Source organism: Chiloscyllium punctatum, chromosome 12 (genome assembly GCF_047496795.1).
Source record: "Chiloscyllium punctatum isolate Juve2018m chromosome 12, sChiPun1.3, whole genome shotgun sequence".
In the NCBI taxonomy this organism is placed as follows: domain Eukaryota; kingdom Metazoa; phylum Chordata; class Chondrichthyes; order Orectolobiformes; family Hemiscylliidae; genus Chiloscyllium; species Chiloscyllium punctatum.
Genome location: NC_092750.1, coordinates 30,889,481 through 30,905,692, shown reverse-complemented (window position 1 = coordinate 30,905,692; position 16,212 = coordinate 30,889,481). Strand labels below are relative to the sequence as shown.

At 41.5% G+C, this 16,212-nt stretch overlaps 1 protein-coding gene across 3 annotated transcripts in view; it reads left to right on the top strand.

Annotated features, from left to right (window-relative positions):
• Nucleotides 1–16,212, top strand: part of phf2 (PHD finger protein 2) — a 158,849-nt gene that overhangs the window by 106,525 nt on the left and 36,112 nt on the right. For all 3 annotated transcript variants that reach the window (XM_072582260.1, XM_072582259.1, XM_072582261.1), the window contains exons 12-14: nt 907–1,173; nt 4,524–4,643; nt 7,946–8,064. In XM_072582260.1, coding sequence (XP_072438361.1) covers nt 907–1,173; nt 4,524–4,643; nt 7,946–8,064 — 506 coding nt within the window. The remainder of the gene's footprint in view (nt 1–906; nt 1,174–4,523; nt 4,644–7,945; nt 8,065–16,212) is intronic.

Genomic DNA, 16,212 nt, shown 5'->3' with positions numbered 1-16,212 from the left:
GCTGAAAAAGAATGCATTTTATCTTGTACTTATCAGGACAATATGCAAGAAATACCAATTTAAGAGGAAAACCAACATTTATACTGTATGAGAAGAGAGTGCTGATTGATTGGTAAATGAACTCTGATTAATTGAGGTTTTTCCATGAAGAATGATCCACCTAATAATGATTGACTGTTAACTGCCAGGCTTTGTTCAATTTTTTAAACCAGGCTGGTTGACTCTGATTGGTCAAGGTATTGCCCTGAGAAATGAACCAGCAAATATTCAGTTCCTTTGTGCAAAAGCAGATGTTCTGTATTCTTAACAGAAAGAGCTGGAAATGTTCAGCAGATCAGGCAATATATGTGAAAAGTTTTTGTTTGTTTTGTTTTGTTGAGCTGAAGCAGACTCAATGTGTGTACATGTTTTTTCAGGGTTTGTATATTAATAATATAGCTTCCCATACTCACAAGCATGCTACATTTTAAGCCTGACTGAAGGTCCAAAGATTCAATTGTCTTAAGAGGAAAAACTTCAACAAAATATATCTTTTTTCCATTAATACTTAAATATTTTGAATAGAAGGTATTTGAAATTCTTGTCCTCAAATTAAGATCATGCAAAAGCAAATTTTCACATTTTGACTCTTTTATCCATACTTGATATAGTATTAAAATGAATTTAAAATGTATAAAAGCATATAGCATAAATGGACATTATACAATATTTTAAGGAAATAGTTTATTGATGATAGGAATTTATGCCAGATATAGGGCACTAAGTCTGTATTTGCTGTCAGATCTTCAATAATAACTCATGCTGGGCAAGTTATGGAGCAGAATAATTGTTAATCAGCTCGTTGTCAGTATTACTGTCAATGAATTACAGACTGGATTACATTTTAAAACGTTTATTTTCTTACAGAATGCACTTAAAGCAAATGAAAGTGAGGTGAGTGATATTATCAGTACAGCCAAAAGTCCAGCTGTACCTGCCAAACTGCCAGCACACACAGGAGCAGCAGCTATTGAAAAGTCAGAAAAAAAGAAAGTTTCACGGGCCAAAGAAGGAGGAAAGAAGAAAGGAAAGAAAGAAAAAGAAAGTACAGTATTAGTTCCAAATCTTGACATTCTTGAGGCACATACAAAGGAGGCTTTAATTAAAACTGAAGTGCCAAAGAAAGGGGGAAAGGTGAGTTTTATTTCCTGTATTGTAAAAGTTAATTCATCTGTCTATCACTTGGCTCTTTGTAAATAGAGTAATGCAAATTCAATAGAATATGTAACCATTGAAATATATTCAGGTCCCTTGTGCAAAAGCAGATCTTCTGTATTGTCAACAGAAAGAGCTGGAAATGTTCAGCGGGTCAGGCAATATATGTGAAAAGTGTTTTTTCTTTGCTTTCCACAGATGCTGTGTGATCTGCTCAGTTTTCTTGGAGATCTGAAAAAGTAATAGAAACTGCTAGAACTTGCTTTTAGTGCTCTATTATCCTGATGCACAGTAAATAGTAGTTGCCTGCAAATACCATTAAACTGGTTCTTATTTATTTGGATTATGAAGCAATAAGGTTTTTCAGGGTCTGAATTTTACTGTCTTCTGTAGGCAGAATGGATTGTGGCACTGGGCAGGGAACCCATAAATGTTCCTCGATGGCCTTCCCAAAGGGCCATCTCACCTGCCCCGGTCTTTCCGCAAATTTAAGGGAAGTATGAGATAAGGCCTGAGTTGGCCCTCATACTCTCACCCTGTTTGATGCCGTTATTGACCAATTTGAGGGCCTTTACCTACCTGGTCACTATTTTTGGGCTGGTGGGAGGAGACTGGGGACTCAAATGGAGAATCCAGCAGATCATCATGCTGAGGTTGAAGACAGGGGGCACACCCTCCAATCACTCACCCCTTTACAGATTCGGCAGACTCCCTGCCTAGGTTTGCAACCCCACCTCCACCCGCATACCCTATCTCCATCACCCTTGGCCCTTGACTTATGGGGCTGCTTGTTGTTCTAGCAAGAGCCATCACTCCCGGGAGCTATCACTCTTTGAGATGTCTGTCAGCTTACTGAGCTGAAATGTCCTCCCAAAAGCAGAAGTTCTGTCTCCTGGAAATTCCAGTCTTTAATACTCATCAAAAATTAAGTGACTGCAGGGAAGTCAACATTGATAGAGTTGTATTTCCCATTCGGCCTTCTGTTGGTGGGTAGAGAAACCCCACTATCCAAAACACCTTGTCTCAGTTTATTCAAAAGATAAGGCTGAGCCATTTGTAACACTCTTACAGCCAGACATGCAGAATGGATGATCCATATCTGGTTCCTCCAATGGTCTTCAGCATTACAGATGACTGTCTTCAGCCAATTCAATTCACTCCATGTGATATCAAGTGATAGCTGAAGGCAATGGATACTACAAAAGCTGTGGGCCATGGCAACATTTTGACAATACAAGCAGAGACTTGCTACATCCATAGCCAAGCTGTTCCAGAACAGTTATATCACTCACAAGTTACCTGACAGTGTTGAAAATTGCACAGGTATGCCCTTACACTAAATGCAGGACAAATCAAACCTGGTCATTTACCTCTCCATCAGTCCACTCTTGATAACAACTTGATATTAGGAATAACTAGCTCTTTGAACTCTGGCTGTGTTCTATCAGGCCACTTAGCTCCTGACCTAATTACAGTGCTGGTTCAAACAGAGGCCAGAGCTAATATGAGACTCACTGCTCTTGACTTCAAGGCTGTATTTGACTGAGTGTGGCATTAAGGAGCCCAGGGAAAAAGTAGAGACAATGGGAATCAGAGGAAAACTCTCTGCTAGCTAGAGTCATACCCAAGATGAAGAACGATGGTTGTAGCTGTTGGAAGTCAGTCATCCCAGCTAAAGGACATCACTGCAGGAGCTCCTCAGGGTACTGTTTTTGACCCAACCATCTTCCTTGATGATTTATTTCCAAGTTAGGAGAGTGGTTTGGAGGAGAACCTGCAAGTGGTGGTGTTCTCATGTATCTCATGATGGAGGGACGGTCATTAATACAGCAGCTGAAGATGATTTGTGGCTGTTGGAAGTCAGTCACCTCAGCCTCCACCACTTCCTCTGCATGAAAATGTTGCCCCTTAGGTCTCTTTTATATCTTTCCCCTCTCACCCTAAACCTATGCCCTCTAGTTCTGGACTCTCCCATGCAAGGGAAAAGACATTGTGTATTCATCCTATCCATGCCGCTCATGAATTTATTAACCCCTATAAGGTCACTCCTCAGCCTCAGCCCCAACCTATTCAGCCTCTCCCTTTCGCTCAAATCCTCCAACCCTGGCAACATCCTTGCAAATCTTTTCTGAACCCTTTCAAGTTTCACAACATCTTTCCGATAGGAAGGAGACCAGGATTGCACACAATATTCCAAAAGTGGCCTAACCAATGTCCTGTACAGCCTCAACATGACATCCCAACTCCTATAGTTAGTGCTCTGACCAATAAAGGAAAGCACACTAAACGCCTTCTTCACTATCCTATCTACCTGCGACTTCACTTTCAAGGAGCTATGAACCTGCACTCCAAGGTTTCTTTTTTCAGCAACTCTCCCTAGGACCTTACCATTAAGTGTATAAGTCCTGCGAAGATTTGCTTTCCCAAAATGCAGCACCTCGCATTTATCTGAATTAAACTCCATCTGCCACTTCTCAGCCCATTGGCCCATCTGGTCAAGATCTGAGGTAACCTTCTTCGCTGTCCACTACACGTCCAATTTTGATGTCATCTGCAAACTTACTAACTGTACCTATTATGCTCAGATATCCAAAATCTCTGTTTACATAATCCCACTGCTTAATACAATGTCATTAGAGGAAGGTGTTAATTTCCGAGATGCCACAGTACTTAAATGGTAAGGCAATGAGCATAAATTATCAACAATTTTTCTTTCCAAAATAATTGATGTATATTTCTACATACAAAAAGACTTCTAATACTCTAAACACATCTTCCATATACTGGTAAGATCACAGCTAATACCTTTCCTATCAGGAGAAAGCAAGAGTGGGATTGATTAGATTCCTTACAGTGTGGAGACAGGTCATTTGGCTTACCAAGTCCACACCAGACCCAGTTCCCTACATTCACCCCTGACTAATGCACCTAACACCATGGGCAGTTTAGCATGGCCAATTCATCTGACCTGCTCATCTTTGAATTGTGGGAGAAAACCGGAGCACCCGGAGGAAACCCACTCAGACACTGAGAGAATGTGCAAACTCCACACAGAAAGTGGCTCATGGCTGGAATTGAACCCAGGTCCCCTGCGCTGATTGGATCTGTGATTGCAGGAGCAGCTTCACAACATTTCCTTCCATCTATTTAATGGAATGATTTTTCTCTGTGTGCTCCTGTAAGTGGATTTTCCTTGTAAATTTCCAGTGGATTTCCTTACCTCCCTGTGTATTTTAAGCATTGTTGTCATTGTTCAGTTAATACTCCACTTCTTTCCATACATTTTTTAGCATTTTTTGCTATATTAAAATATGTTTCTTTTTCCATAGGCTTCAAAGAATATGTTAAGTGTGGCTGGCAGAGAAAGTATAAACAATCAAAATGATGTAGTAAAATTTGAAATACAAGAGCAGAACAAAAGCAAAGCTGAAGTGAAGTGGAAGTATAAGGTAAGATGATTCTATGAAAATGTAACTATATTATGCATGGCTTCTTTTAACACTTATTGCAATGATTTATAAGGCATTTTTATAGAACATAGCACATTTTTATGATTTATTTTGGTTTCAAAGTCTGAATACAGTATACATAATTTGAATTAGACACAATAATTAAAATTTTCAATGAATTTTCTTTAGTGCAAACTAAGAACCCACACAATGGTGACATTTTTCTCCATTCCTCCTCTCATGGCTTTTGACTGTTTAAAAGTTCAATTTAAACCAGCATCTATTGATAATAAACATAATTTTCATGTACTTTCCCATCAATGTGTTCCAAAATGTTATTACACAACTCTGGAACAGATATTGGGTCTCCTGGTTCAGAAGCAGAGGCACTAACACTCTGCCACAAAACCCTATAAATATACTACCATTTTTAAAATATATGTATAAGTGCTATGACACACAACCAGATGGATTTTTTTCCCATCACTAAATCAGCAGGGTTTTGTTTTGTTATTAGTTACTAACCACCTCCAGTAATTCATCTGTGTAGTCAATTAGATATTTCTTGGAGCAAATGTGACTTGAATCTGAGCCTTCTGGTCCAGAGGTATGGCCACTGCCACTGTGCCACAAGAGCCTTTTGGGTCTGCTTTTACATTATACCTGTTCAGACTCACCACTGGAGCAGGTTGGACTTGAAACCAGGCCTCCTGGCTCAGAGGTAGGGATGCTACCACTGCCCACAAGATCCCTATTGGTCTGCTTTTTTTTAATTTTCTAACTACTAACCACCACCAGTAAATCACCCATGAAGCCAAATAAGTATTTACATGCAAAGCCCATTATGGTCAATGCAACCCATCAAAAGTGAGGGAGAGGCAGGCAGAGCAGGAAGGGGATGAATAGACTGTTTAAAAATAACTAATTTTTTTAATCAATCTGTTCAGAGATGTCAATACACACCTTTAGAGCAGGTGAGATTTGAACCCGAGCCTCCTGGTCCTGGGGTAGGGATACTAACGCTGCGCCACAAAACCCCCAGTTTGCATGAGCCTTAACAAGGATTGGTAGCTGAATGACTAGTTTATCTACTTCTCCTTAAAGACTAATCTGCTGAGCATTTTTTTGTTTTGAAGGTTAGTATTTAGGTTAGATTGTATTTGTAAGTGGTTATTCTTGCTGCAAACATCAGGAACTAATGTGTTTTTTTGGGGGGGAGTTCTAGCAGCTATGTAAAACGCGGAGAATGCTTATTGAAACAATCTGGAACATATAAACCAATTTTTGCAACATATAAGCTAGCATTTTGCATTGCATGGTATATTTCATTGCCATGCATCAGAACTCCAAAAATTGAGTCATTTCAATGCTTTAAATATCCCTCTCCTGCCCATGTAAATACTGTCTATTTTATGATCTTTAATCTATTGTTCAAGATGTTCAAAAACATTTTTTTCAATCTCCTAATTTTGTATGATTTTATCTAACTCTTAGGGACATTACACTATGGCATGTCTTGAAATCTATTTTTCAATTTTTTTTATTCTTGGATGTGAAGCCTGTTGTTAGTGTTTGTTTGCCATCTTAGCAGCATTAGTTTGTAGGTTTTCAAGTTGGAAACTTTAAGAAGAGCATCGGTTGAAGGTTACAATTTTTCTCTCTCCTGATGTCTGCAGAACAAAAAAACCCTCCTCAATGAAATGCCATCAATTGATTGCTAACAAAGCACCCACTTCAATAAAAGACCCAAAAAGGAAACCCATAAACTTGTCTGAATTCCCACAGTATCAAGTAAAACACTTGCCGTAACACACAAGCTAATGACAGCAGCATCTGTCAAAGGTGTACCTCCTGATTGCTTGTAAATATCACCAGCCACAATCTGGTTAGTGACCTGCCTGGTGATGTTGAGGTTTTCAGCCTGCCATGGTAAACCTGGACAATACTCAACTGCTTGAAGATGGGCCAAAGAAAACGTAGCCACATCTCTACAAATTCAGCGTGACAAACAGTTCAAATTCTGACTGTCGCCATCCAAATCAGACAATCACCCATATAATTCAGGTTTCCTGAGAGATTCATTCCTGGTGGCATCACAACCATTAGCTCAAGCTGTTAGATGAATTTTTATCCCTTGACATCAAAGTATAACTGCCTCTCCAGCCCAGACTACATTTATTTGTTATTAAATCCATGGTAATTAATTTGTTTGAATTTGCAAAAACTATTAAAAATTAAGTAAAACAAATATTTTTAAAATTCAATAGTACAGTAAGTTAGAGCACATTAGGTACTCATTTTATGAAGTATGAATTCTCAAATCGGGACTACTTTGTCCTGCCTGCATTGCTTTATGGTTTATTGTGAATAACAATGCTTAGCAGTTATTTTTTTATAAACTGTGTAGTGGGTGATATGAGGTGGCTGTTTCTTAAAGATAGCCTTCACTACTTCTAGTTCAAAATTGCAACATATAAAATCAAACTCTGTTTAACTATAATAAAAGACTGCAATAGAGCTGCAAATTTTGGTGGATCTACAAAGGGGTAAATAGGCCTAATGATTTTGAATTTATAGTGGACTAGGATCTCATCAGTACATAGCCTTTATGGGGGTCAGAGGTCAATCAGGAGGAAGTATTTTCTCTCAGTCATGGTTAAGGAGAGTCTGTTTACCTCTGTATCATTCATTATCATGAATTATATACAAAACAGAAAGAAAGAAGAAATTCCATGCACTTTTCATTGATTCAAGATGTCCAAAAATGCTTTACAGTCAACTAAGTACATTTGAAGTAGACTCACCATTGTGATGTTGGTGATATGACACCACATAGCTAGATCCCACAAAAGGTTTTGAGATAAATGGTTAGTTAATGTGTTTAATGGCATTGATTCAGAGATAAATTTTAGTTTACACTCTAGGTAAACCCTATTTTTGTTCAAATACTGCTATAGGAAAATGCAAACATACTTTGGTTTAATGTGCTATCTGAAAGACGGCGTCTCTGACAATGCATCATTCTCCCTGCAGTCAGTCCGACTAAAATGTCAGTTGAGATTATGTACTTAAGACTTGGAAGGGGAGTGTAATTTGCAATCTAAAGACCTTGAGGCATGTGTTCTCCCAGTGAACCAAATTTGAAACGGAAAAAAAACTGATGAGTTCTTTGTTTACAGCTGTCCTTAATGAGCCCTTTTTAATAATGCAACCATAACAGTAACACTAAATGTAATATTGAATAAACACTATTGTTCAATAGCAGGTGAAAAATTCATGCCTACATTTTCTTTACTTCCCAGAATAGTAAACCAGATTCTCTGCTCAAAATGGAAGATGGAAAATCAGACAAATTGTTTTTGACAGGAAACAAAGACAATAGCAAGCTCAAGTTGGTGTTCACCAATAAAAAGCTGTTGAGGTGTGTGGTTAAAGTATTTAATCAAAAATATCTTCATCTGATGAAGGTTTGAATGGATTAACTGAATGAAATGAGAGCTTAATTTGTTTGAAAAAAGATAAATGCTGCATAAAACCCAAACCTTTTCCAGAGGTATGAATGCAGCAAGAAATAAATGTGCTGCTTTACAAATTATTTGGCTGATTGAAACCTGGACACCAATAATAGTTTAATTATTTAATCTGAACCAGATAACCAGTTTTAAACATAAACTATTCATTCATTTAATTGTATTTTGTAAGAAAATCATTTGTGCTGTATGAAACTGTTCTTGTTAAAGTGTATCTTGCGATACTTTATATTATTAGGTTTTGTCTTGATATGTGACCATAATTCTTCTGGTTAAAAAAAGGTATCCCTCAGAGCCAACTATTAGAGTGAGCGGTATATCTGACATAACTATTTATATCTGTCAGCCAGGGCTCCCTGACTGGACCAGATTAACAGCCCCAGTCAGGCAACTCAAATGCTGTGAGGTCCATTTGGCTGACCTCATCAAAGATACCCAATAGCAATACTTAAATGATTATGGAGATCACAGCAATTATAAATAGTTGTGTTTTCCTGCAGCAGTCAGTGAGTTTCCTCTTTAGGTTTCCGTACTACATTAGACTTCCTCATCAAAGATTACCTGAAAGTGGAACTCACTACACACCACAGCCTACCATGTCGGTTTTAAGTTAGGCTCTCGCTGCAGTTGCGGTGCATGTAATCTCACTGCCAGTTACATTACAGGTTGCTGCTTGCATCAGAGAATACTACTTTGGAAGCTCGATTGCTGACTTACTCCCAACCTCTTGTTGCCTCACTTGTTTTTCACTTGCCATCTTGGTCACCTCCTAGACACAGCCCTTCTTGTTGATCCTTCTTCTGCTTTGTTTCCAAACCTTGAATTCTCACTGCCTTACCCTCCATCCCACTTGCTACCCTGGTCCCTCTGCAAAGTATTGAAACGGATATCGAAGTGAGCATGATTAATGCAGGGAAGGAGGAGGCAAGGGGACTGGCGTGCAGGGCTGTAGTTGATAGAGGAATGATGACAGGCAACAAGGAGAAGGGAAAGCAGATGTGCGGAGGCAGAGAGTGAAGTGGAGATGCAGAGCAGTCATTGAAGCTGGAAGTGGGGTGATGGGGGCATCGAGTAAAGAGGATTTTGGGGAAATGTGGTGAGTAGCAAGTGGGGTGAGATAAGGTAATGAGTGAAGTAGAGATTGGGGATGTGAGGGCAGCAAGTGAAGTAAAAACAGGCTCGTGGAGAGGGCAGTCGTGAAGCAAAGACTTGGGAGATAGGGTGCAGCAGAAATGCCTGTAAAGGAAAATTTTCAAGGTTATGGGAGAAAGAAAGCAAGGAAGATGAGACTATTTGGAAAGTTCCTACAAGTACTAGGTACTAACAAGATGGCCCCAAGTCTGTATTGATCTAAGACTCTAGTCTCACTTATCTAATTATTCTCTTTTTTTTAAATGTACTTGTGGGACTTCGGCATTGCTGGCAGGCCAGCATTGACAGCCCATCTCTATTTGCCCTTGAGAAGGTGATGGTGAGCTACCTTCTTGAATCGCTGCAGTCCACTTTCTGTGGGTTGACCCACAATGCCGGTAGGGAGGGAATTCCAGGATTACGACTCAAAGACCGTGACGGAAAGGTGGTATATTTTCAAGTCAGGGTGGTGAGTAGCTTGGAGGGAAACTTGCAGGTAGTAGTGTTCCCAAGTACCTGCTGCCCTTGTCCATCTAGGTGGAAGTTGTCGTGGGTTTGGAAGGTGCTATCGAAGGAGTTTGGGTGAATTTCTGCAGTGCATCTTGTAAATAGTACATACTGCTACTATTGGGCGCTGGTAGTGGAGGGATTGAGTGTTTGTAGTTGTGGTGCCAATCAAGCAGGTTGCTTTGTCCTGGATGGTGTCAAGCTTATTGTGTTGTTGGAGGTGCACCCATCCAGGCAAGTGGGGAGTATTCCATCGCACTCCTGACTTGTGCCTTGTAGATGGTAGATAGACTTTGGGGTGTCAGGAGGTACGTTACACGCTGCAGTATCCCTAGTCTCTGACCTGCGTTTGTAGCCACTGTGTTTATGTGATGAGTCCAGTTGAGTTACTGGTCAATGGAAACCCCAAGCGTGTTGCTAGTGGGTGATTCAGTGATGGTAATGCCATTGAATGTCATGGGGTGGTGGTTAGAATCAGTTGGTTATAAATAACCAACTGATTCTCTTCATAAAAGAATTAGTAAACTCTGTGTCAGTGATAATTTGAGGAACGTAATTCCACATTCTAATTATCTTTAATTCTTACTACATATGACGATCTTAAATTTATGTTCACTGATTGCTGTACATAACAATGAAAAGATGTTAATATTTCAACAGAACATTTTAATTTTGAAAGCGTGTATTAGGTCACTGCTTAACTGACTCAATTACAGTGCAAGCTATTGTAAATTTTGAAGTTACTATTCTGGAACAAAAGCTCTTAATTCTTCATAACATCTTGATCTTCTATGCTAAACATTTTCAATCCTTTTTCATTGTTCTTTAAAGAGTTGTCCAAAACTGAACACAAATTTCCAACGTTAACTTAAAGTTTTGAACAAGTTCAACACTATTTTCTTGCTTTTCATATTTTAAGTGTTTAAACACTACAGTAGGATTCAGTTTTCATTTTAAAACCTCCTAATTTACTTATATTGTTGTTTGGAAGAGTGCTGTATATCTTCAAACTAAGGCCATTTAGGTCCTCCATTTCATTATAAACTTACAAAGTGCGATGTGTATCCCCAATTTCACATCCAAAGTATTTTATTTCAAAGTTCTCTGCACCAAAATGTATCTACATCTTTTATTGTTTAATAAAAACTGAAAGAACTGTAGATTCTGTAAATCAGAAACAAAAATAGAAATTGCTGGAAAAACTCAGCAGGTCTGGCAGCATCTGTGGCGAGAAATCATGAGTTAACGTTTTAGGCTGAATCCTCAGATTTGATATTCGCTAGAAAAATGATGGTTTATAAGCAGAAGATAGGGTAGGAGGAGAGGGTAAGGAGTAAATGAGAGTTAAAGAGAGAAAACAGTTGGACAGACAAAGGAATGGGGAACGATCTGGCTAGGAGGGCGACTAGCTATTAATGGGGGCTGTTAGTGACTAACAGTGGGCATTGTGTAATAGTAGACTGTGCAATTCTGGTCTCCCTCTTGTGGGAAGGATGTTGTGAAACTTGAAATGGTTCAGAAAAGATTTACAAGGATGTTGCCAGGATTGAATGATTTGAGCTACAGGGGCTGTTTTCCCTGCAGCATCGGAGGCTGAGAGGTGACCTTATAGAGCTTTATAAAATCATGAGGGGCATGAATAGGGTAAATAGACAAGATCTTTTCCCTAGGGTGGGAAAGTCTAGAACTAGAGGGCATAGGTTTAGAGTGAGAGAGGAAAAATATAAAAGAGACTCGGGGGCAACTTTTTCACACAAAGGGTGATGTGTCTATTGAGTGAGCTGCCAGAGGAAGTGGTGGAGGCTAGTACAATTACAACATTTAAAAGACATCTGGATGGGTACATGAATAGGAAGGGTTTAGAGGGATATGGGCCAAGTGCTGGCAAATGGGACTAGATTAGGTTAGGATATCTGGTCGGCATAGACGTGTTGGACCGAAGTATTTGTTCCTGTGTTGTACATCTCTATGATTCTATGTGAAAACAAGGAAAAACTGCAAGAGGTACAGCTGCTGTAAATCTGAACGAGAAACAGAAATTTCTGGAAAAGCTCAGCAGGTTTGGCAGCATCTATGAAGAGAAATCAGAGTTAACATTTCAGGTCCAGTGGCCCTTCCTCAGAACTGGTATTATGTGATAACAAGGCCTGGTGTGTGGGGGTTGGGATAAGGACATGGGAGAGTTCAGTGAACTCAATATTGAATCCAGAAGGTTACAGGATCCCCAAGCTGTTCTTCCAGCTTGCGTTGAACTTTGCGAGACAGAAACTTTGGCCAAGGAACATGGTGGTGTGTAGAGTGGCAGGCACCTTCCAGCTCAGGGTCTTTGTTGCAGACAGAATGCAAGTAGTCTGCAAAGCGGTCACCCAGTATACGCTTTGTTTCGCTGAATGTAGAGGAGACCACATTGTGAGCAGCAAATGCATTAGACTATATTGTGTGAAGTGAAGGTAAAATTTTGCTTCACCTGGAAGGTGAAAGCTCTTGGATACTGAGGAGGGAGGAAGTAAATGGATAGGTGTTACACCTTCTGTGGTTGCAGCAGAAGGTGCCGTGAGGCTGTGGGGTGTTGGAAGTGAAGGAAGAGTGGAACAGGATTACCCGAAGGTAATGGTTCCTGTGGAAGGCTGACAAGGAAGGGGAGGGGAATATATGTCAGTTGGTGACATCTTGCTGGAGGTGGTGGAAATGGCGGTTAATGATCCTCTGGATGTGGATGCTGGTGGGATGGTAGGTAAGGACAAGAGAGCCTCTATCACTGTTGTGGAAGGGTAGAGAGGGGGAGGGTCGAAGTATGAGAGATGGATTGGAGCTGGCTGAGAGTTCCCCTTGTCTTTATCTACATTCCAACAGAATCCACCTCCAGAGACCGCTTCGCAGAACACCTACATTCCTTCCGCAAAAAAAGACCGAGTTTCCAGTTGCCTGCCACTTGGTAACACACCACCTTATTCCTTAGCCGACATCTCTCAGGCTTGCTGCAGTGCTCCAGCGAAGCTCAGCGCAAGCTGGAAGAACAGCATCTCGATTTCTGCTTCGGTATCCTGCAACCTTCTGAACTCAACACAGAGCTCAATAGCTTTAGTGCTTGAGCTCTCCCATGTCCTTATCCCAACTCCTAAGTCCCACATGTCATCACACAGACTGCTATTACACACAATCAATTGTTAGCCACTAACAAGCTCTATTAATAGCTCTTCAGTCTCTTTGTCAGATCGTTATCCACTCCTTTGTCCAACTGTTCTTCTCTCTCTTTGTGCTCTATCCTCAGCTATCATTTGCTCCTTACCTCCTACCCCCCCCCCCCCCAATCTTCTGCTTATAAACCAACATTTTCCTAGCTACCAACAGCTCTGAGGAACAGTCACTTGACCATGCTAAATTGCCCATATTGTTCAGGGATGTGTAGGTTAGGTACATTAGTTAGGGGTAAATCTGGAGTAATAGGTTCAGGGAATGGGTTTGGGTGGATTATTCTTCAGAGGGTCAGTGTGGACTTGTTGGGCTGAATGGGCTGTTTCCACACTGTAGGGATTCTATGAAACCTATGACATTAACTTTGATTTCTGTCCACTGATGCTACCTGACCTGCCAAGCTTTTCCAGCAATTCCTATTTTTGTTTCTTTTATTATTGTTTGGGGGGGACCATCTAGTCGGCGCATGAAGATAAAGACAGAAAGTGCTAAAAATACTCACCATGTCCAGTGACATCTGTGCAAAGAGAAACAAGGACCTTTCTTATTGACCTGGATGTGAAGAGGTGGAGGGCGTGGTTGATGTAAGATTCACAAGCACATCCACCCCGGCTGACCCATTGTCTCACATGCTCCTGCCCCACCAAAATCATCTCATCCTACCTCGACTCCATCCTCTCTCCCTTCGTTCAGGCACTTCCCATCTATATCCATGGCACCAACCAAGCTTCCATCTCTTCAGTAACTTCCAGTTCCACGGCTCCCAACACTTTATCTTCACTATGGATGTGTAGTCCTCATGCACGTACATACCCCACAAGGATGGCATTCAGGCCCTCCTCTCCAACAGACCCATCCAGTCCCCCTCCACCACCTCGCTGAACTGGTCCTCACCCTTAATAACTTTTCCTTTAACTCCTCCCATTTCCTCCAAATCCAGGGGGTAGCCATGTGCATCTGGATGAGCCCCAGCTATGCCTCCCTCTTTGTTGGCTATGTCAAACAGTCCCTCTTCAGTACCTACACAGGCACTGTGCCCAAACTCTTCTGCCGTTACTTTGATGACTGCATCAGTGTGGCATCCTGAACTCAGGCTGAACTGGAACAGTTCATCAACTTCGCCCACAACTTCCACCCGCCCTCAAATTCACTTGGTCTATCTCCATCTCCTTTCTTGGCCTCTCCATTTCCATCTTCAATGACAGTCTCCAGACGGATGTTTACTACAAACCCACAGATTCCCATAACTACCTGGACTACACCACCTCCTACACAGTATCGTGCAAGAACTCTTATCCTATTCTCCCAATTCCTCTGCTGCATCTGCTCAGATGAGGAGACATTCCACTCCCAAACATTCCAGATGTTCATCTATTTCGAACAACGTGCTTTTCTTACCTCTGTCATCCAGACAGGCCTCTACTGCACCACCTCCATTCCCCGTTCCACTGTTCTAAACCCCCCCCAGCGCAATAAAGACAGAGGACCCCCCCCCCTTGTCCTTACCCCCCCACCAGTCTCCATCTAATGCATCATCCTTAAACACTTCCGCTAGCTCGAACTAGACGCCACCACCAAGAACATCTTCCCCTCCCCACCCAGTTCTGCCTTCCGCAAGGACCGTTTCCTTCAACAACCCTTGATTTGCGCCACTGTCCCCACTAAACCCACCGAACCCCCAAGTACCTTCCCCTGCAATCAGAAAACATGCAAAACCTGCCAGTACACCATCCCCTCGCCTCCATCCAGGGCCCCAAACAGCCCTTCTAGGTGAGACAGAGGTTCACCTGCCTTGCTTTCAACCTAGCTTAATGCATCAGGTGCTCCCAGTGTGGTCTTCTGTACACTGGGGAGACCAAATATAAACTTAGGGAATGGTTTGCCAAGCATCTCACCCATCCCACAAGGGCTGACTAGACCTCCCAGTCACTGCCCATTTTAAATCCCCCTCTCACTCCCTTTCTGACATGACCATCCTTGGCATCCTTCATTGCCACAACAAACGAAACCACAAATTGGAGGAATAACACCTCATCTTCCATCTGGCAGCCTACAGTCAGGAGGACTCAATATTGAGTTCTCCAATTTCAAATAACCTCCTTTCCCTTACCCCAAACTCCCTTCCCAGCCTCTCCTCCTACCTTCCACTCCTCCCAGCCCCCTACCGGATTCATTGACCAACCAGGTCGTATCTTCTGCCTATCTTCACCTATCCCCACTTCACCACCTTGCCTCTGCCACTCCCTTTATCTGCAGCTCCCCCTACATCCACCCTCAGTCCTGAAGAAGGGTTATACCTGAACCATCAACTTCTCCAGGCTTTCTTCATGGACTTGACCTGGTTGACAAAGAGTTCTGTAAAATGCACCAACTTCTATCCCTGTTTGTTTACTAGGAAACTTGCATGCCACCCCTCTTTTTTTTATATGGAATCCCTACAGTGTGGAAATAGGTCCATTTGGTCCAACAAGTCCACAGCAACCCTCCAAAGAGTATTCCACCCAGACCCATTCCCCTACCTTAATACATTACATTTCCCCTGACAAGTGCACCTGACCCACACATCCTTGAACACTATGGGCAATTTAGCATGGCCAATTCACCTAACCTGCACATCTTTGGACTGTGGAAGGAAACTGGAGCACCTGGAGGAAACCCACTCAGATACAAGGAGAATGTGCAAACTCCACACAGACAGTCGCCCAAGGCTGGGATCGAACCCGGGTCCCTGGTGCTGTGAGGCAGCATACTAACTGAGCCACCATGCTGCCCCCTAGCTCCTAAACTTACTATGGGAGCCTGATTATAAATATTTGCATTAAGTTTCTCTGTCTTCAAGGGAAGACGTCATCTGCGCCTCTGTTACCTCTAGACACAACCATTTCAATTTCTTCTCCTGGCTGGTTTCCCAATATTCTATCCTCAGTTTGAAGTCATTCAAACCTCTGCTGTTATGTCTTGAATTTAAGCAAGTCCTATTTCCCTTACACCCTGCACTTTCTGACCTTCATCGGCTCCTAGTCAAACAGTCTCATGATTTTAAAGTTTGTACCTTTGTTTTTAAATTCCTCCACAGCTTGATTATCACTACATCAGTAACCTCTTTCAACTCCAAGATATCTGTATTCATCTAATTCTGGCCTGTTGTCCATTCTCCAATAAAATCATCAATGGTGACCATGTATTCAGTTTCCTATAGCTCCAAA